This window comes from Idiotropiscis lumnitzeri, chromosome 20 (genome assembly GCF_059441095.1).
Source record: "Idiotropiscis lumnitzeri isolate Australia: NSW breed Sydney's pygmy pipehorse chromosome 20, RoL_Ilum_1.0, whole genome shotgun sequence".
NCBI lineage: Eukaryota > Metazoa > Chordata > Actinopteri > Syngnathiformes > Syngnathidae > Idiotropiscis > Idiotropiscis lumnitzeri.
The window spans coordinates 8,315,650-8,342,451 of record NC_142410.1 but is presented as its reverse complement, the minus strand read 5'-3'; the positions used below and the strand labels follow the sequence as shown (position 1 = coordinate 8,342,451).

The following is a 26,802-nucleotide window of genomic DNA, read 5'->3' as shown; positions in this document are numbered from 1 at the left end:
ATTCAACAAGCTGATTGGAGGCCTTCCGGGTGATGGCGATCTTTGACATCTTCAACCGTCTCCCCCTTCCCTTGACCTGTTGACCTCATCATAAACTGCAGACCGAAACCCCCGAACTGGTTAATGGAGTCGCGTTGCGTTGGCGACACACGCACGCACACACGCACACAAGGTCAAATGTCCCCGTAATGCATAAAAACAAACACACGCACACACACAAATGTGATCTTTATCCTCACAAACAAATAGGCAACCCTCCACACATTACGACTGCATCCTCAACCCAGCCAGGACCTCGACTGCAGGGAGACGGCGTGGATCAATAAGCGCCTGTAATAATCGGCAGTGAGTATGTGCTTATATGTACTACGACTCACTGTCACTTTGATTTAGCTCAAGGGTCAAGTATAGGTCCCATTTTTTTTTAATTTGTGGAATATAATTTAACACTTGATATATTTTCTGCATTTGTGATTTTTTTTCATTTATTTATTTTTTTAGAAGTTTAAGTCTAGCATGTGTGTATGGATGGAATTTCCGTATACAGGCGCAGTTAGAAAGGGGCGTTTGCGCCGTAGTGGGACTGAACGCAGCCGACTTGAATTCCGACTAATCATTCCCTTTAAATTTAGTGCTGGAGAAGCACACGGTCTACATGGCGGAAAAATTGAGCCTGCGGATTAACCACTTAACAGTGGCTGCCCTCGCTGGTAAATCCACACATATGATTCCACTTCTGCTTGAATTACCGTGATTGTGACAGCGCCTTTTACGAAAAATTTCTGATTGGCTGAAATCACCTCACAACGCCTGTTGCTTTGAAAGCTTTTTAAAAAATCCTTTTGCGCAAAAAAAAAAATCCATTTAACGTACGTGAGAAGTCACACCATTCCCGGAAACGCGTGCTCGTGGCCCAAGCAACATTTTCGGGACTTGAACAACTGCTCATCATTTCATTCCAACGCTGGCCACTCACTGTGCAGGTCACCATCAACCCCAGTGGTCTGCCCAAGAGGTCAAAGGTCGTGAAGCATTCCACCACGAGGGGTCCCCTGTGGTCATATATATCCTCATCTCACGTTAGGTTATTTTCAAACCGTTAAAAGGGAAAGGGAAAATCCAATTATCAGCAGCGACATGTATTGATGGCACGAGTGACTGATGATGATTGCGGAAATTGCGTAATCTTTATGTGACCATCGCAAGATTTTGGTCAGATAAAAAATATTTTATTACTCTTTAAAATAATGTTTAATTCATGAATTTCAACAACTGCCTTCCAAAAGGTCTTTGCATGAATTGATGAATAAATGTTATGTGATTGCAATTACCATAAACAGATTGACTGAATCCCAAATTTGTGTCACAATTTTTTTTACAATGGCCTTCAGTACATGCACTGATGTGTCATGTGATCAAATGCAGACGTGAATATACCGTACCGAGACGGTTTCAGATCCTCAGTAAACCGCACTAATATTAGCCGTTCTTTGCAGAGGATAAATAATATATGCCCGTGAGTATACTTATATCGTCAGTCTACATTTGTTGCTCCATCATTTGTGTTCAAATTTCATTTCTTTAAAGGGTTATATAAGCCGGCGATGCAGATGCTATTTATTAGCCTATCAATGGCATTTGCTTATATGCATTAGCATTAAGCTAGCGGACATTTTGGTTATATGGTTGTTTTGACTAAATTGGCTGTTCAATGTTTTAGTAGCAATAAAAACATTGAAGCCTCTTTTTTTTTTTTTAATATTCTCCAAAAAAAAAAAAAAAGTCTCGAGTCGCCACTTTTATTTAATTTATAAAAATTTTATGAATTCATTGTAACGCAAAATTCAAGTCATGATATTTTTGGGATAATATTTTTATAACATGAGAATAATTCCTTAAATTTTATCATTAAAATTAACTCTTTTTAATACGCATTTTAACTTTTTTTTTATTTTTATTTTTTGGGCCCTTGAGCAAAAAAGCCCCTCTCATTCCGCCGCACACACGCAAATCATCTCATTTAAGGATAAACCTCTTGGAAGCTGAATATTTGGGCGAAGGTACAGATTGAAACAATTCTCTCATCATTACTCGATTGTTGGCAAACACGCATGACGACATACGAGGCAGTAATGGAAGAGCTTGAGTCACCAGCTCGTACGACGGCAACGCATAGCTTCCAACTTAGCTCACAAGTGGAATAGGAATCAAACTTAAAAAAAAACAAAAAAACTTTAATCCCTCAATCCTGCTGCTGTCTATTCATTAGAACTTCCTGAATGACTCGCAAATTACACGGCATGTGATTGCTTTAATTATGCGGGCGGCTCCACTTTAACAGGCCCGATTTTAATTGGTTTCAAAGTCATACTGGTTTACTTTGTACGATTGGTCCCGGCTTCTCCGGCGAAATCCCGCCTGCGAAGGGTCGAAGATTTGCACCCATGTTTCCTCTCAACCTGGCAGATCAAGGCAGCACTGGAGACTCATATGATACAATAATTACTGGGACTACGTCCAAATCCCTGCTCTGCATGCTTGTATATTCTATTTTCCATTCGAGCGCTCTCCTGCTGACAGCTTGTTAAATGAACGGGCCCTTCTCGTTGATTGCAGCGCGCGCGAGCGCCAGTTCAAGTGAGGATTCGTGTTGCGCCGGCTCCAACGTGTTTGGCGGTTCCGTTAATTTACATTTCAAGGAAAGGAGGGGGGAAAAGCTGCCAGGCGAGCAAAAAAAAAAGAAAAAAAAGAATAGGTTCAATATGTTATTGATGTTTGGAAACAGGTTGTCATAAAATATGTTTTAAAAAAAAAAAAAAAGGGCCGAGTCAGCTGAAGGGTGCACGGGCGCACTGCATGGCAAGTGCAGAGCAAGTTCTCGGACAGGCTATAATTTTGAATCATGTGAATTCATCAATTTGAAAATGAAGTAAATCACAGAAAGTGATACACGAACGGAATGTTTCAGTTAGAGCCCAACCATCAATACGGCAAGAGAAATATTGTAACTCCAAAATATATTCATCGTGTTCCATCAAAAACACTTAAATAGAAATATTAGACTGTGTCATAAAAAGAAAATGGAATTTACCACCACATTTTCTTGCCGTTGTTCTTTGGAGAATAGTTATTACAGTTTAATTACATGGAGTAAAATGAATAATACATTGACCAGGAGTATGACTGGTTTGGCATTTTTTGTTTACTTAAAGGGGAAGTCAACCCCAAAATGTTTTATGCGGGTCCACTAGTCGAAACAAGGCATTCGGATTAATATTAAGTTTGTGGAAATGTTCCTTTTTTTCGCCATCTCAGGGCGGCCATTTTGTCAACTTCTGTCGACTAAAAATGACATCACAGTTTCTCAGGGCTCGGCTAACGACCAATCATGGCTCGGCTTCAGAAAACAGGTAAGCCGTGATTGGTCGTTACCTGCGCCCTGAGCAACTGTGATGTCATTTTCAAAATGGCCGCCCTCTGAGACGGCTAAAAACGGTGTGGCTTTTGCCGCTTAACTCATAATCCACAAAATTAATCCTAATGCCATGTTTAGGCGAGTGGCGGCACATTGAATGTTTATTGCAAAGAATTTTTTTTTTTGGGGGGGGGGTTGACTTCCCCTTTAAAGTGTGATACAAGTTCTCCCTAATGAAAAAAAACTGAATTAAATACAAATTTTAAAATTGACATTTAAAACCTGAAATAAAATCAGGAGATCTCCAGTATCCATCCTTACATTAAGTGTTTAAAAGTGCCTGCAACACAAACTCAGATAGAGACCCTTTTTTTTCCCCGTGTCCTAATTGTATGCTTCCCTCGTACCTCCCATCCTTTGTTTTTTCCCAACTGGGCAGAGGGTAAATTAGATGCCACTCTACATAACAGATGTCAGGGGAGTCATGTCTCCTCTCCTATGTCGCCTGATCCCTCTCTGAGGACTCACTGAGATGCGATGAAGTTTCCCCCCCTCGCCATGCACCCACTGAGGAGAAAGAAACTCTTCAGGGACGCGATCACCTTGCAGAGCCGCGCAAATATTCCTGCTCGCAAATCTTCATTTTAATGTGAGTCATGTTTTGTTTGGTTCTTGAAGAGAAGTAATTTGCAAACTTCATGTTAGTTTAAAGGGGAAGTCACCCCCCCACCAAAAAAAAAAATATTTGCAATAAAATTCGCACAACGGCATTCCGAACAATATTGCGTTTGCGCAATTTGAGTTACGCAGCAAAATCCCAAAAAATGACCGCCACTTGAGATGGCTAAAAATGGGTGGATTTTGCTGATTAACTCATATTCCGCAAAAGCAATATTTATCAGAATGCCATGTTCTGACGAGTAGGCCTAAATAGAACATATTCTCGGAAAAAAGAAAAAAAAAATGGGGGTTGACTTCCCCTTTAAAGAGCGTTGGATTCGAGTTCAATTATTTACTAACGCATATATCTTCATTTTCTCAAAATCAATCGATAATGCCCACAGCATCATCGTCCATCCTTAGCAATAATATAAGTTGAAGTAGAAGTTTACTTCGGGTCGCTGTTGACTTCTGGAGACTCACTGTCCTCCCCGACTTTCAGTAGTTCAGTCGGCGCAAATATTACCCGTCCGCATGAGAAAATATCATCAAGCTTTATTATCTCCGGCAATGCCCCCAGTAGATTGGACAACGTCCTCCTTCCTGCGTCCAGCCAGAAGCCAGGCTCCACTTAATTCCCCACATTGGAGGCAGAGATAGGAACAATATCCATTCTCATCCCTCCCGGACCCGATCGCCCCCCCCCCCCCCCCCCCCCCCCCCCCACGTTTCATTATTTAGCAACAGGACGTTTTATTGAGAGGCTGCAAACAGGTCTGAGATTTACACTTTTTCATCGCGGGCGCAGAGCACAAGAAGATTTACGGTCTCTTACGGAGCGAGCGCACACAAGTGAATGTCTGCTGAAAGTAAAAGACACAAGGGTGATGAATAGCAGCAAAAACATGCGATTGACGGCAATCAGATTGGATTTAGTGGGGAAGTCGTTCGGAGTCCAGGTCGGACGTGAATATCAGAGGGGAGACAAGAGACAAGACATTCCTAAGAAAAATATAGAAATTGCTTGGCCACACACATTTTCCATCTTTCTTTTCCTTTCAGTGCATGACAGGAAACACATGGGTTGAAATAGAAGATCCCTACGCTAACGACAAACAGATGTGGTCAACATGCGCGTCTCGAATCAACGGTTAGAAAAAAAAAAAAGAAAAAAAATCGCACATGATATGAATTCACGGACAATGTCGTCCTAATTGCTGCTCATCTGCCACAATTATGATATTGTTTTTCAACCGTAATGAGCCTTGACTTATTTTCCCCACGACGCCCGTTTCTCTGAGGTGGATGCGTTGATGCTTGCTTTGAGCTGCAACGCAAACCACAATGAAAAAAAAAAAAAAAAGATGAAAATCTATTTGGACGAAGCCATAAACAAATATCGGGTCATTACTTGGTAGGACGTTCGTGTTCCTTTTGAAAATGACCTGTCATTTGTTTGGCGTTTACGGACACAACAAGTGCCATATTTTTAACCACATTTTTTAACTGCCGAAGCACGAGAGCGAAATGATTTTAGTTTGTGCAAAAATAAGACGGATTTTTTAACATTAATTTAAGAGTAGGAAGTCGCATCTTCCTCGGATCTAAATTGCAGATGTGAAAAGAATTAATTCTCACATTTTTTTTTTTCCGCGTTATAGTCCACTTGCATCGGGGCCAGGTGGCAAGTCTACATTACTAGCTTGATTTAAAAATAATGGTTCACATCTTTTGGAAGATGTCGTAATTGCCCACCGCTCAACGAAACTCTTGATTGTAATGCTCCCGTGCAACAAAAAAGACCAGATACAATAAACGGATGCCGCGAAAATGTTCACCACACTTATCGTGTGCAAGGTCGCGGAGAAGCGGAGCTATTTGCAAGACCACTCGTGCAGGTTCAAATGAGTAAATCAGATGACGGGGACATACAGGACGAGTCGATCGCTGATTTAGGGTTTCCAGACGGGAATCGAGGGAGCTTTTTTTTTTTTCTTTTTTACATACTTTGAAAGACAATATTGTCTGTTTCTCCCTTGAGGGGAGATTTTAAAAGACACTATGGAATGAATTCAAGTCGGAGTATATCTCTCGTTTTGGAACTAACGTGAAAATATGGTGGCATGAAGTGAAGCTCCTCCATTGCATTGCTGTTTTATCATTGGCCGATTTGTTAGTTTGCAAGATTGCACAATCGGGCTCAAAATATGCGAAGGGATTAATACAATTATGATGCATCACTATTTTATCAGTTTGATTTTTTTTTTTTTAAATAAAAATATCCCGTCAGCTTCCATTGGTGCTCTTTGCAAAGCATGAAAATTAATTTTAATTTAAAAATTAAAAATTAATTTTAAAAATTTATTTTAATTTAAAAATTAAAAATTAATTTGAAAAATTTATTTTAATTTAAAAAATAAACATTAATTTTAAAAATTAATTTTAATTTGAAAATTTATTTTAAAAATTAATTTTAATTTAATTTAAAAATTAAAAAATAAATAATTAATCAAGTTGTTTGGGAGACAAAAAAATAATATTTTGCATCGCCCTAGAAAAAAAAATGGTGCATCCCTTTTGTCTATATCATCCTCCATGAACCACGAATAATATACGGGGGAAAAAAATGATCATACTCTAAATTGTGTTACAAGTACTCATATTTGCAATTGTTTGCTCTCCACTCGAGTAGCTGTCACAGCTGATAAATACAATAATTGACATTTACAACACACTGCCGAGCAAACTATTGAACGTGCGTTATAAGTGAAATTGTTATTGATATTCAAATGGATAATTTAAACACCAAAACACCACATTTACTACCAGCCTTTAAAAATCCATACTGATCCAACCTTAATCTACATCAGCAAGCATAACATGCCCCTCACGCCATAAGGTGTCCATCTGCACCCGGAACACTTTGCAGTCTTCGGGATCAATGTGCAGTCTGCATCATAATCACTCAAACACACCCCCAACCCCACCCAATGTGCACACTTCCCACCCATCCTCAAATCGGAGCTCAGGTAATAGAGCACATCGTAAGCAGCACATGACCAACAGCTGAAGTATTGATCGATAGGCAGCGAAAGGAACGGGTAATATGATATTGATGGAAACACAATTACGGGGATGGGAAGCAGATATGTGATTTTAGTGCCCCGTGTGCCATGAGCAGCCGTGCGTGCACCTGCACATGAGTTAATGCTTTTTTTTTTTTTCAAACTACATAAATGTATCCTTGCCTGCTTTGGCATTTTATAACAAGCGCTTCGCAGGTTTGTCATCGATCGGACCGGCATCCTCCAGGCCTGGGGGAAATCAATTACACGGTGACTATGTTGTTAATATTTGCATTATACCGGCACTCACTCAGACACACGAGTCATTATTTACACATTTGTCCGGAGCTAGTGAGAAATAACCATCAAAAAAAAAAAAAAAAAATCAGCAGTGACAATTTTCCTTTCCCTGTCATTGTGCATTCTACAAAAAAAAAAAAAAAAAACGTAGCCAGAGTGAAGGAACAGAAGCCCAACTCGGGTGGTCCAAAAAGCATGACATCACCGACAGCGAAGGGGAAAACGACTGCGGGGTCAAAATAAATGACCGATAGAAGGAGAAGCAGGAGGCAAATCTTCTAATCCAAATAGAGCAGATGTCTGCAAGGTTTAATGGCAGGCAGACAAATGAAGACAGCAAAACGTTTGGTGTGGTCACTCTCAAGTCATCGAAAGCGCTAAAGAAGTTGAAGCACGTGTTCGCGTCTTCAGTTTACACTGAAAACAAGCCAAGTATAAGTCTGCCGCCGCCACAGACGCGAGTAATCGCGAGCAGGAGCTGAAACGCTGACATGCAGGTCATGAAATTTCACTTCATAGCCGTCGCACTTGTCCTGATGGAGCCATTTCGATTCCCTCCAAGTAACCTGTGCTCTCCGGGCCTTGCAGCTGATCTAACAGACGTGTCCCCGCATCGAGAGGCGAGGTTTTTGGATCGGCACGCGCCCACCCAGCAACGTGCGCTTGCGTCTTCCCCCCAAAGTCACTTAATTAAACTCAATTGGCTTGACTCGACGGTCGTCAGGCATGCCGATGGCGGCGAGTAGACGCCGAGGTGGTCGTCAACGGACCTCCGAGGGTGATGTCACGCGGAGGTGGAAAGGTCAACGAGAGCTATGTGAAATTAGGAAAATGGAAATCAGCTGGACGGAGCTTGCGATCTTGAGATCCATGTCAGTCAAAACGTTCGGAACTCAAGTCATTGTTTCCATTGATATGAAACGGTAAGGCCATCAATCGGTTCTAGCAACACAAGAAAAATTGTTGGAATTTGATTTTAAAAAAAATAAATAAAAAAATCGACTGTGCGTGATTTGGCCACAAGGGGCAGTATAATGACTCCGAAAGCTGCATCAATTTTGTTCGTTTTTCACAGCGGAAAAATAATTCACTATATGCCTCTGACTATTCTTACATTGTCAGTCTACCTGTGTTGATGCACCATTTGTGTTTAGCTCAAAAATTGAAACACTGCAACCATTGCTATTTGTTCGCCCTTCTATGGCATTTCGCATTGTTTATCCGCATTATGCTCTCTGTCAAATTTCCCCCCGGCAGTCTCTCATCCCAAAAAAGTCGTACTGCCTGCAGACTCTGAATTTCTTCTTTCCCGTCGATATCGTCTACTTCTTTTATTTTTCCATCTAACATCCAATCATTCACGAGAATAGAAAGGTGGTATATTCGATTTTATTGGCACCATTGAGAACATCAGCGCTCGATTAAATCATTTAAAAATGAGTCATAAATGCCCCTTTGGTCTCATGATGAAAAGCCGTGCGCATATTTTCGAGACAATACATCATTGTTCTGAGGAACATATGCACTCAAGAAATGAAAGCGCCTGCTTAATGCATCACTCGGCGGTAATTCAAGAAATATGTTTGCGTCTTTAGAACGGAACGCTTTCAAATTCTTGAAAAGAATGTCACTCGGGGTCAAATGTGCTGTTCGATATTTCTGTCAGGCAAGGAAGGATGTAAAGATTGGAGTCGGTGTAGACAGTTTGATGGACTGACTTTCCTCAAGTATGCAGAACGCCGATTCTACAGGGTAAAGATGATGAATGGATCAAGTTTTCTCTTGGCATCGACACATTTTCATTGGCTGTATATCGAGCTTGATTTTGGTCCAGCAGGATGAAAATTGCGAGCGTGAGTTACTCACATATGAGCGCGATCCGATTCTGTTTGCAGTCGTGTCATTCGACTAAGTACTCAAGTGAGATTCGATTCAATTTTGGGCTTGTTTACATTCCATGTCACATTCTGGATGGAGTGCACGAAAGCAAACAATTTTCCTCACTTTAACAATTTCGGTTACTTTAAATGACTGGAAGTGTTTTTGGATTGCAGTAATCCGTTAATTGGCGAGGGCCGGTCCAAACCGGAGGAAATCAAGGCAGGCGAACAAAAGGTCTCATTCAGCTCACCGTTACGAGCCCGGAAAGTGTTGCGGGTATGTAGTAGCAAAGTCGTTAAACTATTATAGAAAAAAAATTAATAAAATTAAAAATAATAAATAAATAAATAAAAATAAATAGATTGAAAAAATTAAAAATTTAAAAAATTTAAAAATAAAATGTAAAAATTTAAAAATTGAAAATAAATAAAAATAAATGAAATAAAAAAAAATTGTGACTGATCAAACCCAGTGTTCAGAACATGATTCGTCCGGATGTTCTGATCTGAACAACAAAATGTTACCAGTTGATAAATATTAGCATTGCTGTCAGGAACACTTTGCTGCACTAAAGTTAATATTTACATCTAAGCAAACGTGTTCTTCATTAAAGCTCAAACACATCAAGTCACTTGCATCCTGTGAAACATTTGTGCGTACACGATTCAGAAAATCCTCCTCGCTGGCACAAGCGATGGTTAAAGAGAGGTTTGTGTAGCCATGCCACATACTCAACGTCGCTCCGAGCCATGCCGCAAAAGCCAAGAAGAGGCCGTAATTGTGGAAGGTAGACACGCACGGAGATGGAAAACATGCCCCATGATAATGAATCCCTAGCCTAGTACTGGTATTTTTTTTATTCATTTATTTTTTATTCGTATAACTTTCCCTTAAAGCTTAATGCTAACACATAATAGGAAATGCCACAGCCAGCCAAAAAAATCATTTTAAACTTTGAAACAACTTCCATTACATTTGAACACAAACCGTTTCAACGCATGTTGAGCACATACAACAATACTACTCACTGGCATATATTCTTTATCCTCTGTAGAAAAAAATAAATAAAATAAAAACGCAGCAAGTGTGTCATATCTGTCTGCATTATACTGCCCACTGGTGGCCAGAAAACGCACTGCAGAGAAGGTCAATTGAAACTACTGCAGAGAAATGGCTGGACGGCAATAGATGCCACAGTTTTCCTTATTCATTCTGCTTTTCGGCAGCTCATTATTAGCATCATTTAACATATCCTACAGACATATTTATCTATATATGGGCGCTGGGTGAAGACTTGAGCAGGCCGGCTGTATGGTTCCACCATGCAGACCAGGAAGTGTGCATTCACTGGCTTTGAACAGGCCCAGCGGTTCAGCAGCAACAGTCCGTCACACAGGTGGCAGGGAAATTATAGTGCACGCTTACAGTACGCGTATTTTGGACGGCAATAAAAAAAAATCTGCTCAAGTTGGTGCCAACAACTGCAAAACCTATACCATGGATGTCAAGCTTTCGGATAAGATTTTACCAGGCTTATGTTAAACGAGCTGAAGAAATTCAATAATGGTACCGTATAGAATACGGTACCTTTCAATTTCCCATACTAAAAAAAACAATATTAAAAAAAACGAATTTCATGAAACCACATTGCATGTAGACTTAGTGTAAACACAAAACTAAGACTTCCTTGTCGCCAATGGCCTCCCACTCGGACAAAGACTAACAAATGTGCTCTTGTTCCAAAAAGAATTGAGTTATCATTCTGCCGCCATGCCTCGAAGACTAAGTAGTCACTGGTGTTTTTGTGTTTTACTCCAGGTTCCACTGTAGCGCCACAAATCTCCCGTCTGGTGCCCTTGTGGACAGCCAGTCGCTAAAGAAAAACCGTGGCGGCACGAGGATTCAGAGCGGACAAAAATCTGCAATATTAATCGAGAAGAGACGAAATTTACACGGCCACATTAAATGACATGTGTTGTATGTTTATATTCCCCCCCGCCCCCTCGACTGAGGCTGTGACAAATATTCCCGCCTGATGATTTGACATTCACCTCCTCTGATGTCATTTCTGCTTTGCTTTTCAAGTCAACTATTTATGGTCTTCACTTTGCCTGGAAATAATCTTCTGCAAGTGATGGCGCCACAAACCTAAGTTATACCTTCTTCAATATTCAATATTGGATCAAAGGATGATTAATATCAGATTAACACAGGCGGGGGAATCAATGTGAATAAATCAACTAAGCAAATGGGACTGTTTTACTTGATTTATCTGATGGGACATAAAGGTGCTGCTATAATTAATAGCCCTCGAGATAAAAAATAAATAAATAAATGGGGGGGTAGACTTTAAAATTGCATCTATTTGAATAATGTGCACGGGTGGAAAATACAAGATCAATTCCGCCACACAGTTAAATAATCGCTGTTAAAGCACTGCGTTTTACATTGCACAACATATTGTGTGATGGACTATTATGGTATAACTCGACGCTGCCCTAAAATTAGAAACAGACAAGCCTTTAAAAAAAAAAATCTACATTAGTCGAAAAGGATAAGACGCTCTCGCCAAATAGTCAAACTGTGAGGATTATTCATACACAGAGATGAGGAGAAAGGCTGTGTTTGCGGGTTTACCGTCACAGCTCTTCATTCATGCTTAGCTACATAAGACAGTATCATGAGTCAGATACAGCTTTGTTCAATCAAACGGACAGGAAATTGTCACATTTATCTTTGCCAAACTGTCTCTGGTTGAATCCTGCGCTGTGAATTATGATTGGAATAGATTAGCATGGCAATATGCATAATGTTGTCTACGGTGCAGCATTTGGAAGAAATGAAAATGATCCGGGCAAAAGTATTTGGACACCTTTAGCCATTTGATTTTTTTGAAAAAAAGTTATGACATAGTTCTTTATGAAAAACATTACATTTAGGTTTGGATTAGATGCATTTATTTTTAAGGTTAGAAAATACTGATTTGCAGGCAGTGCAATTACAAGACTATGGCGTGGCGTTGCGTTGAAAAATATGCGATTTGATTAAACTATCAAATGAAGACTTGGAAGACCAGTTTTTGAGTTAAATTGAGATTATAAATTTAGCATAATTACAGAGTACAAAAATAGCTTTTAAAACACAGTATATTTACAGACACGTGTGTTTGAACGATATAATTCATATTTCCATACTTGCAATATTTCCCACTGTCCCTGAAGGCATCAAGAAAACAAAAAGTAGCCCCCTTTGCTGTGATAAACGGAGTCGAAGAGCTACGAACACAAACCCATTATTTGTTCATTTATTTAATTTATTCTTGTAGGTAAATATTTATATTAGTTTGTTGCATTTGTTGTTTACCTTGTGGCACTTGACGAACTATTGTCTTTAGAGTTGTTAGCAAGATTAGTTAATTAGCAAGTAGTGCGGAAAATGGCCGCCATTAACTACAATTGCATCTCCGAGCTTCACCCCAAATGGTCTCACCCTGTAAGTTAAAAAAATCTTTTCGTAACTCTTTTTGGTATAGAGTGGTTAGAATTCAAAACAAAAGTCCTAGCATGGTGTGAAGTTGCTAGTTTAGTTGTTTTCAACGCTGAATTTCTTGACTCACAATACTGTCTCCTTTCCAGAAAGTGGTCGGCATTATCATCGGAAAAACTGATATTAAGAGCTTCCCTGACAGAAAAAGTAGGTATCCAATTTATTCTTTCATGAGAAGTACAGTCCACTCAACGACTCCATGCCTTCGTGTTTTGTCCACTAGCGCCCTCTTCTGGAGAAAAGTTCAAACATGGGTTGAGAATTATTTCTCATTTACTGTCTATTTGTGAATTTTAGATGCCGGTGTGGACAGATTCACTTTTGGCTTCACCATTAAGGACTCTCCTGACTTCTTTATCAATGTGTCAGCCTGGGGAAGTGATGGTTACATTAACGGGATGTCCAGCAGTTTCAATATCGGTGATGTTGGTAAGGCCTCTTCCCTGCTATCCATTCAAAATATAGATATTGCTGCACGCTCACTTGATTATTCTCTCCAGTCGCTATTGAAAATCCATTGGTGACAACCAAAGATCCAGAGAAGGAGGAAAGATTCTCTCCTACTACACCAACGTAACTACTCGTGTCACATCTTGACATTCCAATGTTCAAGGTCACAGTTCTCCTCTCCTTCTTTTTGTCAGTGATTACAGGCTGATGCTAGCCGAGGCTCATTCTCAGGTGCGTCTTTGTGTGGACGTGGACACTAATGACAGTTTGCTGCCACTGATTCACATGCCAGTAAAGGACTCCAGAGACTTCTACCCACTGGGAGACGTCGTGGCCAACGGGACGAGTCTGGATGGCTCGCTTGTAAACATACTCGCTGCTGTGAAATCGGTAGGTTCTTAATTCCGTTTAAAACAATCACCGGCCGCAACATTGCGAACACCCGCATAAATCGAATAAAATCCAATCTAGAGCTCGAGCATCACAATAAGGCCATTCTCATTTTCAGATTGGCGAGATGAAACTGTTCAGGAAATCAGATGGACGCCAGGGACAGAGGATGGAAGTGAAACTTTTTGATGAGTTGGTCTCCTCCTTCCCACTCATTTGGTGCGTCGCTTACTTAGCGTTGTCGGTTTGTTTCGATCCGATTAACTTTCTCCAGACTAACTTCCTGACCGCCAATTAATTCACAGTTGGGACAAAGAAGCCATTCTGCATGTCCAGACTTCAGCGTCCAAAGGGACTGGTAGGAATGAATCTCTTCTTGAATATTATTGCTACCCGTCACGTCCCATTAACGTTCCCTGACTCAAGGCAAGCATAACTGCGGACACTTGAGATGAAACGCTCTGTTATTTTTTAGATAACTTACGCATGTTTTGACTTGCTTCCTCATTCCAAGTGATCTTCATAGCGGATACGAAGATTAACTTTGACAGCTTCCGCAACGGAATGTCCGCAACGGTCAACTCCAAAACCATTATCACTGTCAATCCTGGTAAGCATATCACGGCATCGTTTCACCAAAACAATCAAAGGTAACAATTAAACAAGAGTAATGTCGAAAAAATGTATGCGGTGGAAGTAGACCAGCAGCAAGCATTTTTTTTTTTTTTTCCTACGCAAGTAAAACCATTTCAATGAGGCATGCTCTCTGTCGCTGGACATGTCGGATCATAATTTCTCGGCAGACACGCGAGAGGCTGGCTTGCTGTGCAGATATGCTACGGAGATGTTGGAATCCGGCGCTCTGGAACAAGATGACAAGCCAGAGGATGTGCTGGGTAACTTAGCATAAAGACATGACTGATTCTCGGTAGAAGTAAATTTAAATGTGAACTATGGCAGGATATTTGATATCCCATTGGGATGCAATAGAATGTGTGGTTAGAGCTTGCAATACTTGAGAATATACCCCAAAACATTTTTAAAAATAAAATTAAAATTTTTTAAAATAAAATAAAAAATAAATTAATAAATATATATATATATATATATATATATATATATATATATATATTTTTTTTTTTTTTTAAATTAATTATTATTATTTATTTTTTTATTTATTACGAGAAAAATCAGTCTGAATATATTGACTGATGTTTATGATTGAGCAGTGGAGTCAATCACTGCCGTGTACACGGTCGGTCAACTGAAGGAAAAAAGCCAGGAAACGCCGGAGACGTCCTACGGCATCACATACAGTTTCATCTCCAAGCTCGATCTGGACTCTTGCGTTTCCAAAGTCATCAGGACTCGCTGGTACGCTCACTCGATCCACTCGGGATGAGTTATTTATACCAACACTTTCCCACTTTTTTTTTTTTTTCTTCCCCCTTTCTCAGCGCCAAGTGTAAGTTTCAGGTGACTGATGGCGCGCAGTTTTGCGCCAACCAGTTATGTCCAGGAAGGGGTCAAGTTTTCTCCTCCACCACTGGCTTTGACCTGCTGGTCGACCTCACAGACCACACGGGGACTTTGCACGCGTGCACCCTCAGAAGCCCGGTGGCCGAGGCCATGCTTGGATGCACTGTTAGTACCACGACGAGTACTTGTTTAGAATCAGACAAGAAAAAAAAACAAAAACACTGGATTTTTTTTTTTTTCTTTCACTGCAGACTGAGCAGTTTACTCGTTTGACCGACAACGAGCGCACTGCAATGAAGTGGACGTTTCTTCTGGAGAGATGCAAAATATACGTGAAGGTGCGGTTGCTATTCCCCATCAACCTCAAGGATTCAGTGCAAACATATCTTTGAAATGTTCCTGGAAAATCTTCTGTTTTAGATCCTCCCCTCCACAAGGACAAAGAGCGGAGTCCGGGCGGTGGTCCTAGCCTGCTCGCTCGCCGACCCGGGTGAGGTGAAGCAGCACATGTCAACCCTGCTGAAGGGAGGCTGAGGAACTCGCCTAGACCACATGGCGGAAGTTCTACTGTTCATTCGCTCCAAGCATTGTTCTTATCCCGTATGTTCTTCAACAGCGTTTTGTATTTGTCTGACGTTTTAAACTGTTACACATTCCACTGTTAAATAAAGATGAATTCATTCAGCAAATCTGGTCTCAGGGAGCAGTTGTATTAATCTAAGTAACTAAGATGAAAAAATATTTACAGCACTCATACAGACTTCACAAAGAGCCTGGGACATTTGTGACATAGAGAAAAAAATTTATCATAATTCCATGAGCAGCCTGCTATGTTGTGTAAAAATACAAATAAGCAGGTTATCTTTTGAAGACATATGTCAACATAAAATATATTGTTCACTCTGTTCATATTCATGAAGCAGTTTGGTTTTCCCACATAATGATGGGTGTGTTCTTGTAATTTTGAAATGACAAGAATTTGCGACAATAAAATAAAGAGCCAGCAGATGGCAGCACTGAACGCTAGCAAAGCGGAACCTTTGTGTCGTTAGCATTTGTTGCTCGGGGGGGCATTTAAATAATAGCACACGTTTAGTGTTGCACCAACCCAAAGGTAATCAAAACAAACTTAACTCTTACAAGCTTAGACATAGTATATTTTTTGTCATGCAATATTACAGTTTTACTATATCGCTTTTGAAAAAACGCAGATATGCTGTTGTAACCGATTTATCGTAACTAAAATACAGACCTCGCGTTCGCTGCAGCTTTATTTGACATTTGGATGCTGACGGCGTTGGAAATATCCTCCTCTTTTTTCGTGTTTTGCAGCATAGCAAATGAACATTGACACGTATTGGTGTACTGTACTCACGTTGACAGAAGACAAGCATGAACGTGAATCAGGGGACCGTGGGCAGCGATCCGGTCATTTTGGCCACGGCCGGTTACGACCACACAGTCCGCTTTTGGCAGGCCCACAGCGGGATCTGCACCCGGACAGTCCAGCACCAGGACTCTGTATCCTTAAATTGGGGATCCCACTTCCGGTTAAAGAAAAAAAAAACACAATGCTTATTTGCGTTTCCTTTTTATTTATGCTTCTACCTTCTTTCACATTCTGCAGCATGTGGTTCACATTTTGACTACCATGCAGGAAGCGTGGGTTCAATTCCCATTTAGTGACTGTAAATCTGAGAAATTAATGGTTATGTCTTTAATATTTTTTGTTGCCAGCAAGTGAATTCACTTGAAGTAACACCTGACAGGAGTATGATTGCTGCTGCAGGTTAGTTACTTAAAAAAAAACCCATTGTTTTTAAACATGCATGTCTTGGATAAATCTTTGGCTTCCCTTTTTAGGTTATCAGCATATCCGCATGTACGATCTGAACTCCAACAATCCCAACCCAGTGATTAACTACGATGGCGTTAGCAAGAACATCACCTCCGTGGGCTTCCATGAAGATGGACGCTGGATGTACACGGGAGGAGAAGATTGCATGGCTCGTATCTGGGACCTGAGGTACTCCATTGCCAGATAAATGGACTGTATGGAGGGTTCTTGTTTTACAATGGAGGTAGCCCGTCATTAACTTAAGATAACACAGCGGCAAAGTCATAATGATAGGAAATGTTTTTCCAAAAATAATGTTAAAAAAAAATCTTAAAATAAAATAAATCAGACAAAATTTCTGATTCCACACAGGTCACGAAATCTACAGTGTCAGAGGATCTTCCAGGTCAACGCGCCCATCAACTGTGTGTGCCTGCATCCGAACCAGGTGGGACGTTCACGTTAACCACGATCGAATAGCGGCGACCATTGATTGTCGTAAACGTGCGTGTTTTCAGGCGGAGCTATTCGTAGGAGACCAGAGCGGAGTGATTCATATTTGGGATCTGAAAACGGACCACAATGAGCAGCTCATTCCCGAGCCAGAGGTTTCGGTCAACGCCGTTCACATCGATCCTGATGCCAGTTACATGGCGGCGGTCAACAGCTCGGTCAGTTAACTCCATTTTTTTTTTTTTTAAAGGCATGCATGGATGTGTTTGATGAAGCACTTCTTCGTTGTCCTCCATCACAGGGTAACTGTTACGTGTGGAACATGGCTGGAGGTATGGGAGACGAGGTGACACAGCTCATTCCCAAAACCAAGATCCCTGCGCACAAACGCTATTCCCTCCGCTGCAAGTTTAGCCCCGATTCCACGTGAGTGAATTCTCCCCCCATATTTCCCCAACCTACCTCATGAAGGGTCCAAATGAGTATCGCTGATGACGCTGCTGTCGTCATCGTCAGTCTGTTGGCCACCTGCTCAGCGGATCAGACCTGCAAGATTTGGAGGACATCCAATTTCTCTCTTATGACTGAGCTGAGCATCAAGAGCAACAACCCTGGAGAGACATCTAGAGGCTGGATGTGGGACTGCGCCTTCTCCGGAGACTCGCAATACATCGTCACAGGTGCGCACAGTTGGGTGGTGAGGCATTTCAGATACATTTCACCCGTTTTCAAATATTCTACTGTTTCTTCGCAGCTTCTTCTGACAACTTGGCTCGTCTGTGGTGCGTGGAGACCGGCGAGATCAAAAGGGAATACAGTGGACATCAAAAAGCCGTGGTGTGTTTGGCCTTTAATGACAGTGTGCTGAGCTGAGAAAGGATGATGATGATGGTGGTGAGCAGGACTGCGATGCGGAAAGCAAGACCATAAAATGAACTCCTGGTTTGCCTCTTTGGGGATTTGCGATCCTTATTTCGCACAATTACCTGTCAAAAATGAAATTTCACGATACACCTTGAAATTATGATTTTATATGTCGAGCGTAGTTCTTCATTAGTTAAATAAATGTATAGGATTTATCTTATGTTTAATTCATTCATGTCATGACATTTTTTTTGTTTTGTGGGAATACAAAATAAGTCACATTCCAAAGTTGTGGTCCTTCTTTCTTGTGTTAATCAGTTAATCCTAGAACAAAATGGCAAGAGCCCCAGTTTTTCTTTTTCTTTATTTTTTTATTGATTAACACTGACATTACACTGCTTATCGGCACAAGTGGAGGGAGCAGATGTCACCATAGGGCGTGCTAGACATGAATTGGGGGATTTTGCCAATCTCTTTAAATCTCAAATGTATTGACAGCATTGGCCTCGTTTATCCAATCTTGGCACATCTTAAAAAAAAAAAAAAAATCCGAGATGATTGGAGTTACTCTGGTAAGTAATAAAAGCAAACAGACACACAGATGTTGTTGGGAAAGCATATGTCTATGCAGAAATAGACCAGCCTCTGTTTGCCCGGCCCTGAGAAAGACAGAAACCGTATAAATAAATAAAAACTAGCAAGTTATTTAAAACAGCATTATCGTAATGTATAATTCCCGAATGTCCGAGGTTTGCTCTCCACTTCTTACCTTCAGCCCTCTTGGTCCAGTGGATGGTCCGATCCTGACACAGAATCTTTAGAGGCTCCTCCAGGGTGGAGAAATCTGTCGGACTCGCAGATAGGACCCCCAAGAACTCCGTGTGCCTGCGGGTCTCGTTCACGGACAGCTGGAACGGACTCTGCTGGAGACATAAAATGCCAAGACGTTAGGACCGACTTGTACTGGAATCAAAATATTAGCATGACCCCGCAATCCACTGTAATCTACAATCAGAAAAGTTATTTTGAAATTTTTGAGAATGCATTTTGAGTTCATAAATAATTTTTGACAGAAATGGAAGAAAAATACATAGAAACTGAACTGGAAGTTGGCTGGGGCAGTATTTCACTCCAAAAGAGAGAGGTCTTAAACGCAACCCCCCCCCCCCCCCAAACACACACACACAGTGAGGCCATTGTATCTCCTGCAGTCTCCTGTAAGAAGAGCCCGGGCTGCAGGGATCACATGTTCTGAGGAATCCAACAGGAGAGAGAGAGAGAGACTTTAAGAGGATCTTCATCATCCCTCGGTTTGGATTCGGCAGCGAGGTAGTCAGGCAGAACAACAATTTAAATGCCAACCCCCCCCCATCCTCAAAAAAATAAAAAACTCATTCACTTGCATACCGATGCTTGAAGAAGTGAGTGCACGTTCTCGTAGTCCGATGCTTCCATTGTCCGCAGGAAGCAGACGTCCTGGTGGACCGGCTGGTAGCATATCAAGCCCTAACAAAAAAAAAAAAAAAAAAAAAAAGAATGTAATCGCTTCCCCTCCACCGTAACCCGTTCATCCCTCAGTTGCGAACGTACATGTTTAACATCAAAGAGCACGATTGATGTTTGATTGACCCCCGTGGTCACGGAAAAGGTCACCAGGCCGTTCTGCCGGTCTACGACGGCGGACTGGTTGAGGAGCAGGACCCCGCTCGGGTCCGCTGCGGTGAATCGGACGGCCTGCGAGGACTAACGGACATGGAGAGGATGAAGAACGGGAATGAAAGCGGGAAATCCGACGAGCCACACCTGCGAGTGTTGTTGAGGAAGCTGAAGGTGTCCGGTCAAACCGAGGGCCAGGAGGATCAGCAGCAGGGAAGCGGAGAGGCTGACGCAGAGCGCTTTTTTGGGGAGGTGGTGCGAAGCCGACGAGTCCTCTCTCTGAAGAGAGACAACGGAACCGCTGAGAAAAGCTCAGCGTGGCCAACCGGCTCGGGTCACGCTTACCATGCGGCATCCGCCTTCGGGATAATTCCAACACGTCACCATCTTGCGTCCCATCCTGACTCCTCACTCCGTCTGCTCCTTTTCTCCGACGGCGTCGGCACGGAGCTGCGCTCGTCCGAGATCCGCTTCACCTGGCTGCCTTCTCTCGTCATCCCCAGAGACCTCCCACTTCACCCCCCCCTCCCCCCGCCCCTCCTCAATCCAATCCTCGAATCACCTGAACTTTTACAGGGGAGATTATTTTCATGCCTTTGACCTATCGGAGGAGCCGATTACATTTTGGTGTGGATCCACAAATTGTTCGAGGGGGGCTCCTTCCTGCAATCTTTTTGGGATTGGGCTCCCATTTGGCAGCCTTCCTCAGAGCGGACAATAGACAAAAGCATCAAAGAAAGCACGGCATGGAAGGCATCTATCAGTGGGTGAGAGGTGATACGCAACTCTTGAGTACTTCGCTCGCTTGAAGGCGCAAGGTGACTTTACTTCAATATTTTTTTTTTTAAAAAGCCACTTTAACATGAGACCACAAGGAGGTGGTGTGAAGAAATTGTTTTAATCGTTATCGGCAGTGCATGTTGTGTAAAACCAACATCAAGATTGCTACATTAAAAAAAAAAAAATAATTAAATAAATTAAATAAAGCCTAATAACCAAAGTGCCTGTCATTTTTAACGTAATGTCACAATATCTTTTTTTAAATGTGTTTATATGACTTAGGCAAATATGGAGTTAAGATAACGAAGTGCACATGTAACTTGCGGCTTGCTAATTCTTTCAAAACTCAACTCAACTCACTTCCTTTCCTTAAAATTGCACAATTGCCAAAGCAAAAGGATTTCATCACAAACACGCAATTCAAGTACACGTTAATCTCTGAATACTAGCCTGTGTGACGCTCGTCTGTATTCTTGACTCTGAGGGGATATATATGAAATATCGTTACTTAAAAAAAAAAAAATCAAGCACTCGTTCGTAACTTTTGAAAACAAGCTTGTACGTGTTTAGCATACCAGAGTGTGACGTAATTTGGGTAAAAGAACTTTTGCAATAAAAAAATATATCTATAATTCTGATAATGACATAAATATTTTGCTAGAATTTAGAATCAAGTTACATTTAATAACTCAATCAAATCAAAGTTACTTTTCTGGTTCATGCCATTAAACGAGTTAGCAATAAACTGATTTGACAGCGAGGCACAAGCTTGTTTTCAACGGTTCAAGTAGCAGCTTTTTCTGTATAGTTTAGAGTAGTTGTCCTTTGTCATAAAGATGACAAATCATGAATACAACCTAGACAGCTGGAAGACGATTGACCTTAGGTGACCCCAAGAGTTCGTATGATCTCATCCCTGGATGGCCGGCAGCAGGTCCGCAATGCTCTCCACGTAATAATCCGGCACCATGCCCTGCCTCTCCGAGCAGCCGCTCGTCTGATTGGCCACGGCCTCGGCCACCGTGCTGACCCCGGTGAGGGTGAGGAGCGTCTTGAGGCCGCAGTTGGAACCCAGCATGATGTCCGTGTCGAGGCGGTCGCCCACCATCAGGCAGCGGCCGGGCTTCAGGCCAAACTTTGAAGCCACGCAATCGAACATGAAGTGGCTGGGTTTGCCCACCGTCGCGGCCTGCCGCTGGGCTGCGGTCTCGACCGCCTGCAGTAGACAGCCCGTACCTGAGGGGAGCAAGATGAGAGTCATATGAGGTGATGGATCTTAAGAGAATAATTTGTTCCGGGACCGTGCTTGTAACGCAAAACGTGCATCTCAAATCATGTTTACCCACTAAAAGAAAGAGGAATGCCATTTGTCTGTTCCAGCTTTTGTGCTCCTGGTGTGCAAGCCTTGGCCACCAGGGGTCATACTGACATACATGAAGAAGAGTTTCACAACTAAATGACTCAAAAAGTTGTACTACACTATTTTATTTCAAATTTGGGCCCAACATTGCCAAATATGCACCCAAGCGGATTTCTTCCTACCTGGTACAGCTGTGCCCCCCTCCAGAGGCAGCCTGGTGTCTCTGTTGGTACCCACGAACAAACAGTCCGTCCGGGTGAGGTACTGCAAGGCTCTGTTCAGCTTCATGTAGCTGAAATTCTCATCAAACCCGACCAGCACCGCCTTCACATCAGGATCCAGAGGCACGTTGGCCCAGTCGGTCTGCTTGCCAAAGACGTGGTCCGGTCCCAGTCCGGTCTGCTGGATGCCAACCGCCTCCAGCTCCTGCATCATGGCGTTACTGCCGATCAGGTAGACTTTGCCCTGCAGCTTGCACACCGTCGTCAGGTACATGGCAGAGCAGTACGCGGTACCAAACACCTCTTCCTCGGTCGCGTTGAATCCCAACGTGGACATTTTATCCACGTACATCTTTCTCGTCTTGGTGCTGTTGTTGGTCACGAAAAAGACTTTCTTCCCGTGTTCTTTAAGCAGCTTGATGACTTGAGGCGCACCGGGGATGGCCTGGTCGCCCCTCCAGATGACCCCGTCGCAGTCGAACAGGACGTTGTCCACAGAGTCCAGCAGTTGCTTCGCCAGCCCAGCGCTCAGTCGAACGCATTTCGACTCGGCCATGAGGAGACAAGTTGCGCCCCAAGTGTTAAAAATAAACACGCTATTTGGAGTTGATGACGATCGCACGCTTTCCGCACCAGGAAATATCTCTACTGCATTAACACTCTACGTTAGGGCTCGAGAGGAAAATGCCCATAAATTAGCGTTACCGGAATAAATAAAAAGATTGCAACAATAAACTAAAACTGTTTTAAAAAATGCTGACGTTCCAGTGAGCCTTTCCTTCTTGACTCCGTAGCTACTTCCGCACCGGCTTAAAAGCGACAGGACCCACAGACGAAGCCCCGCCCACCTCCACGCAAGCGTCCGTTTCCCCGCCTGCCTAAAATTAACATTTTCATTTCACGTTATAAAATTGGGACATTCCGCTAGTGTCAACGTGAGCTTTAAAAAGTTGTATGATTACCAATATAGAAACTATACCAGTACCTAGCGTAGACTGCAGCTCACATATGACACGAATGAAGATAAAGCTTGTTGAACATTTTATAGCATTAAGTAGAGAATAAACACACAAAAAAAACTTTGACGCGATGGATTCCCTGTTCATTTGAAATCGTCCACAAATATCCAGATTTTGCACAAATATGTACAGGTAGCACATGCTGATTAGTTGTACATTAATTTTGCACATCGTAGTAAAGCACTTTATTTGGTGTGTTGTGGCAACGTCAGTGAATCAATAAATCACACAATAAAATTAATTTAATTACGAATGTAATCCATTTAACAGCAAAAAATACAATTTAACTCATCCAAGTGAAGCAATATATTAAAAAAATGTTTTACATAGAAAATCCCCTTACACAATATAGAAAATTCCCTAAAAAATAAATAAGTAGAAAAAAGAAAGGAAGACATTCTGTGTTTATTTGTTCTTCCTTAGTTAGGAGACTTTTTTTTTTTTTTTTTAGAAGTAGTAGTTGATTGTAGAATGTTAAGAAAGCAATCACAGCGACAATCTTTCAAGTGTTTTTTTTCCCACTAGGTTGTCGAGGAAAAAAAACCTCGCCCAAATTCCGCAGTACCCCTCGGCTGTAGTAATTTCTTTTAAAGTTGTGGGATTCCGTGCTACACGGATGGTCGCCCGCGGAAGTCGGGTGGCAGTGCTGACAAGTATAGCCGCGATTTCTGTACCACTCGTTGGAAGTCTGATTGATGAACACTAAAAACAAATGGAACAGTGCGTAACCGGCTAACAGCAGGAAGACAAAGATTACGAAGCCCAGCATGAAGACAATTCGGGGGAACGTCAGGAACAGATGCTACAAATAAAATTAAAAAAAAAAGAAAATATTTCAATATGTAGAGCATATTAATCCAGCAAAAGCGCAGTCTTGACGCTTACCTGTATGACAAATTGAAAACCAGCTGGCTGTTCCTGGCCGTACTCGTCGATATATTTGGCCCACAGGAGCCTCGACTGCAGCACGACTTCTAGCAGCATGTTGGCGGTCAGGATGGCGATGTCCGCCGACATGGCGCACACGCTGATTAAGTAGAGCAGGAAGTAACGGATATTGTAGGCGCCGATGCAGTTGTTCACCCAGATGCAGTGGTGGTCAAAACGCTGAACGCACCTGTCGCACACCTCTGAAATATAAAAAGCATTTAGGCTTTCTCAGGTTCAGCGTCTTTGGTTGACAATTGTCTCGATGATGTTTCAAGGTTATGACTGTGCATTAAAATTGGGCATATTGTCTACGAGAATGGGGGCCACCTTTTGAGGAAATGCTTAATTGCTTAACAGGCGATTTCTCAACGCCAAAGGCAATGAAAAAAAAAAATCATGGACGCAAACAGTCAGAAACGATAAGATGCAATACTATCTCTGATAAACCCACGAGGGGGAAAATAACAGGAACAACCAAAACAAAGAACTCACTGCAGTGTTTGGAGCGGGCAGGTTTGATAAGATGACATGTTGGGCAAGAGATGCCCGGATGGAACAGTCTTTTGTCGTACGGATACATGCTCAACTGGCCGGAGAGTTTCTTCTTCGTCACAGTGCCTGTGAGATGGCGTCACAAGAACAGTTTCGGCGTGAATGCAAAAAGATCCAAAACTGATGCGCAGCCAGTAAAAAAAAAAAAAAAAAAAAAGATTACCTGGATCTCTGTTGATGCATTGGTAGAAGAATAAAATCTTGACTAGAAGTAGGATGTAAGGCACGGATAGACTGATAAGAGAGGTGCCCATCTCTACGCAGAAACCAAAGACCTCATAGGTGAACTCTGCGTAGACAGCCCCCTCCAACAGGATGTGCAGATAGATGAATATGTTGCTCCTGCAGCGACAAAAAAAATGACACTCACTGGCCATCTTCTGAAGGATTACAACCAAGGTGTCAAACATGTATTCTTTGAGCCAGTTATGACAGTAAAAATATATAAATGTATCAGCAATGGAATAAAAAATGTCTGCCTTTCAATCCCATCATGCTTTATAGATTTGAAAAGGGAGTATTTTTTTTTTTATTAGTATCTTTGATGTGCAAATATAAAGAGAATCCAAGTACATACGTTGTGTACACACCTCTGATGAAACCACTTGTGCGAGGTCCACTGTAAACACCGCTTGATCCATTTTGGAGTAAGTGGTACAACTAACTGTGAAAGAGAAATAAAGAGCATAATTCAATGCGCGTGTTGATCAATTCACACTTACTGCCCGCGCCCTCTAAAGTCAGTTCATGAAAATGTCAAGAAAGACCCCACTTCTTACCTTTGATATGGTGTCGAGAATGTAATTAAACGGACTTTGTCGCTGCCCCGAATATTTGCAGACTAGGACGATACACGTGAGTACCACCGCCACGTAAATTGCAAACAAAGTGAGGAAATCCATGTCTGGCGAGACTACTTAAATCAACAATAACAAAATAAAATCTCAGTCACATTTGATACAAAGTTGGACATGTTAACGTTGGAAAGCACGTTTTCATTTCATCTCTGCACGTAAGCACACTTAATTGGAAATAATAGCTCTCGTTTAAATATGTGGTAAAGTTGTGTTGGTAGCGACGTGGTTACCAGTTTCACGTTCGGTCCACGCCGCTACTTCCCGTAAACATCGCTACTTCCTTAGCATTCGTAGCTAGCTAACTGCGATGGGCGGGGCTAAACTGTACAGAGAGTCTGGCACGACTTAATTTTCAAAGATACTTATTTACAGCATGAATTTAATATTTTGTTCACATGATAATAATAATAATAATGTAATTATTAAGATTGCATGTTATCGTGATGTTTTAAAATGCCAACATAAATGTAACAAGGCCAAATAAATAAAACAATAAAAAGCCTCACACCATACGTGGGCCATAATCTATCATACTTCTTTAGTCCTGATACGTTCTAATGTTTTCCTCGTGAAAATTGGCTGCGCGTATTAATGACCCTTTGAAATGTACAGTATGTACAAGGAAAATTTGTTTTAAGTGCATTGCGCCATTGGAACCACAAGGTGGAGCCATAATCAGAAGCAGCAGGCTGTGCCGTCTCTCAGCTAATTGCATCAACATCAAAGTTATGAATTAATTACCTATTCTGTGCTGTAAAAATAAAATAAATAAAACTCATGTTACTCTATAATTAGGTCTGAACTTGTTGAAAAGATGTGAATGATTTTCTTAGACTTTTTAACATTTATGAGCAGGTCCATTTTGGGTACCAGAACTTGACTTCTTGAATTTTTTTCCAATAAACTGGCATCAAACTCATTAAACTCATTAAACTCCACTATGAACTAAGCCAACAAGGCCTCACAAGATACCGCTTGGATCTGGTTGCTGACTTGCTGACACTCATATTACAGCTCATGTTACTAAATAAAAAAAAAAAAAGCAAAGAAAACGGTAATGTCCAGGAGCTATCGACGCCATCGAAAA

General features: G+C 41.7%; 5 protein-coding genes and 1 long non-coding RNA gene across 10 annotated transcripts in view; 2 read left to right on the top strand and 4 right to left on the bottom strand.

Moving 5' to 3' along the window:
• The window catches only part of LOC148317493 (uncharacterized), a 35,107-nt gene extending 17,031 nt beyond the window's left edge, over positions 1–18,076 (bottom strand). The window contains exons 1-2 of the long non-coding RNA XR_015840023.1: positions 17,939–18,076; positions 16,562–16,730 (exon numbers count right to left, since the gene is read on the bottom strand). This is a non-coding gene — a long non-coding RNA (uncharacterized LOC148317493). The remainder of the gene's footprint in view (positions 1–16,561; positions 16,731–17,938) is intronic.
• meiob (meiosis specific with OB-fold) lies at positions 12,594–15,846 on the top strand. The gene is made up of 13 exons (XM_088284174.1): positions 12,594–12,813; positions 12,957–13,014; positions 13,165–13,296; positions 13,368–13,440; positions 13,512–13,707; positions 13,826–13,926; positions 14,013–14,065; positions 14,222–14,317; positions 14,511–14,603; positions 14,937–15,081; positions 15,165–15,351; positions 15,438–15,524; positions 15,607–15,846. Exons 1-13 carry the CDS (start codon positions 12,757–12,759, stop codon positions 15,718–15,720), a joined length of 1,392 nt encoding a protein of 463 aa, XP_088140300.1. The 5' UTR covers positions 12,594–12,756; the 3' UTR covers positions 15,721–15,846.
• On the top strand, positions 16,167–18,621 carry mlst8 (MTOR associated protein, LST8 homolog (S. cerevisiae)). Of its 3 annotated transcripts, none has more exons than XM_088284177.1 (9): positions 16,167–16,300; positions 16,570–16,707; positions 16,924–16,975; positions 17,050–17,212; positions 17,396–17,471; positions 17,542–17,694; positions 17,778–17,902; positions 17,993–18,156; positions 18,231–18,621. In XM_088284177.1, exons 2-9 carry the CDS (start codon positions 16,579–16,581, stop codon positions 18,347–18,349), a joined length of 981 nt encoding a protein of 326 aa, XP_088140303.1. In that variant the 5' UTR covers positions 16,167–16,300; positions 16,570–16,578; the 3' UTR covers positions 18,350–18,621. The 3 variants fall into 3 exon arrangements, with proteins under 3 accessions (XP_088140303.1, XP_088140304.1, XP_088140302.1); XM_088284178.1 differs by having other exon boundaries at positions 16,240–16,300; positions 16,519–16,707; XM_088284176.1 differs by lacking the exon at positions 16,167–16,300 and having other exon boundaries at positions 16,315–16,707.
• Positions 18,622–18,704: 83 nt separating this feature from the next.
• On the bottom strand, positions 18,705–20,498 carry bricd5 (BRICHOS domain containing 5). Of its 2 annotated transcripts, none has more exons than XM_088284889.1 (6): positions 20,342–20,498; positions 20,144–20,275; positions 19,931–20,083; positions 19,748–19,846; positions 19,110–19,263; positions 18,705–18,999 (listed from the first exon to the last, which is right to left on the bottom strand). In XM_088284889.1, exons 1-6 carry the CDS (start codon positions 20,393–20,395, stop codon positions 18,905–18,907), a joined length of 687 nt encoding a protein of 228 aa, XP_088141015.1. In that variant the 5' UTR covers positions 20,396–20,498; the 3' UTR covers positions 18,705–18,904. The 2 variants fall into 2 exon arrangements, with proteins under 2 accessions (XP_088141015.1, XP_088141016.1); XM_088284890.1 differs by having other exon boundaries at positions 19,110–19,260.
• Positions 20,499–20,875: 377 nt separating this feature from the next.
• On the bottom strand, positions 20,876–23,172 carry pgp (phosphoglycolate phosphatase). 2 transcript variants are annotated; one of them, XR_015840039.1, is made up of 3 exons: positions 22,319–23,172; positions 21,634–22,012; positions 20,876–21,255 (listed from the first exon to the last, which is right to left on the bottom strand). XR_015840039.1 is itself a non-coding variant. In XM_088284523.1 (2 exons), the coding sequence occupies exons 1-2, from the start codon at positions 22,911–22,913 to the stop codon at positions 21,687–21,689; spliced, it is 921 nt and encodes a 306-aa protein (XP_088140649.1). In that variant the 5' UTR covers positions 22,914–23,172; the 3' UTR covers positions 20,876–21,686. The 2 variants fall into 2 exon arrangements, 1 of the variants encoding a protein (XP_088140649.1); XM_088284523.1 differs by having other exon boundaries at positions 20,876–22,012.
• Positions 23,173–23,537: 365 nt separating this feature from the next.
• zdhhc4 (zDHHC palmitoyltransferase 4) lies at positions 23,538–25,991 on the bottom strand. The gene is made up of 6 exons (XM_088285303.1): positions 25,638–25,991; positions 25,449–25,522; positions 25,022–25,200; positions 24,799–24,924; positions 24,262–24,506; positions 23,538–24,178 (listed from the first exon to the last, which is right to left on the bottom strand). The coding sequence occupies exons 1-6, from the start codon at positions 25,758–25,760 to the stop codon at positions 23,879–23,881; spliced, it is 1,047 nt and encodes a 348-aa protein (XP_088141429.1). The 5' UTR covers positions 25,761–25,991; the 3' UTR covers positions 23,538–23,878.
• Positions 25,992–26,802: the final 811 nt, after the last annotated feature.

Coding starts and splice junctions, on each gene's coding strand:
- meiob (XM_088284174.1), top strand. CDS start 12,757: ATGGCCGCCATTAACTACAATTGCATCTCCGAGCTTCACCCCAAATGG. Junction 13,708..13,825: donor TACTCGCTGCTGTGAAATCG/GTAGGTTCTTAA, acceptor TCTCATTTTCAG/ATTGGCGAGATGAAACTGTT. Junction 15,525..15,606: donor GATGCAAAATATACGTGAAG/GTGCGGTTGCTA, acceptor CTTCTGTTTTAG/ATCCTCCCCTCCACAAGGAC.
- mlst8 (XM_088284177.1), top strand. CDS start 16,579: ATGAACGTGAATCAGGGGACCGTGGGCAGCGATCCGGTCATTTTGGCC. Junction 16,708..16,923: donor CAGTCCAGCACCAGGACTCT/GTATCCTTAAAT, acceptor TTTTGTTGCCAG/CAAGTGAATTCACTTGAAGT. Junction 16,976..17,049: donor GAGTATGATTGCTGCTGCAG/GTTAGTTACTTA, acceptor TTCCCTTTTTAG/GTTATCAGCATATCCGCATG.
- bricd5 (XM_088284889.1), bottom strand. CDS start 20,395: ATGGGACGCAAGATGGTGACGTGTTGGAATTATCCCGAAGGCGGATGC. Junction 20,084..20,143: donor TTCCTCAACAACACTCGCAG/GTGTGGCTCGTC, acceptor CATGTCCGTTAG/TCCTCGCAGGCCGTCCGATT. Junction 19,847..19,930: donor TGCTCTTTGATGTTAAACAT/GTACGTTCGCAA, acceptor TTTTTTTGTTAG/GGCTTGATATGCTACCAGCC.
- pgp (XM_088284523.1), bottom strand. CDS start 22,913: ATGGCCGAGTCGAAATGCGTTCGACTGAGCGCTGGGCTGGCGAAGCAA. Junction 22,013..22,318: donor GGGGGGCACAGCTGTACCAG/GTAGGAAGAAAT, acceptor TGCTCCCCTCAG/GTACGGGCTGTCTACTGCAG.
- zdhhc4 (XM_088285303.1), bottom strand. CDS start 25,760: ATGGATTTCCTCACTTTGTTTGCAATTTACGTGGCGGTGGTACTCACG. Junction 25,523..25,637: donor TTCTCGACACCATATCAAAG/GTAAGAAGTGGG, acceptor TCTCTTTCACAG/TTAGTTGTACCACTTACTCC. Junction 25,201..25,448: donor CACAAGTGGTTTCATCAGAG/GTGTGTACACAA, acceptor TTGTCGCTGCAG/GAGCAACATATTCATCTATC.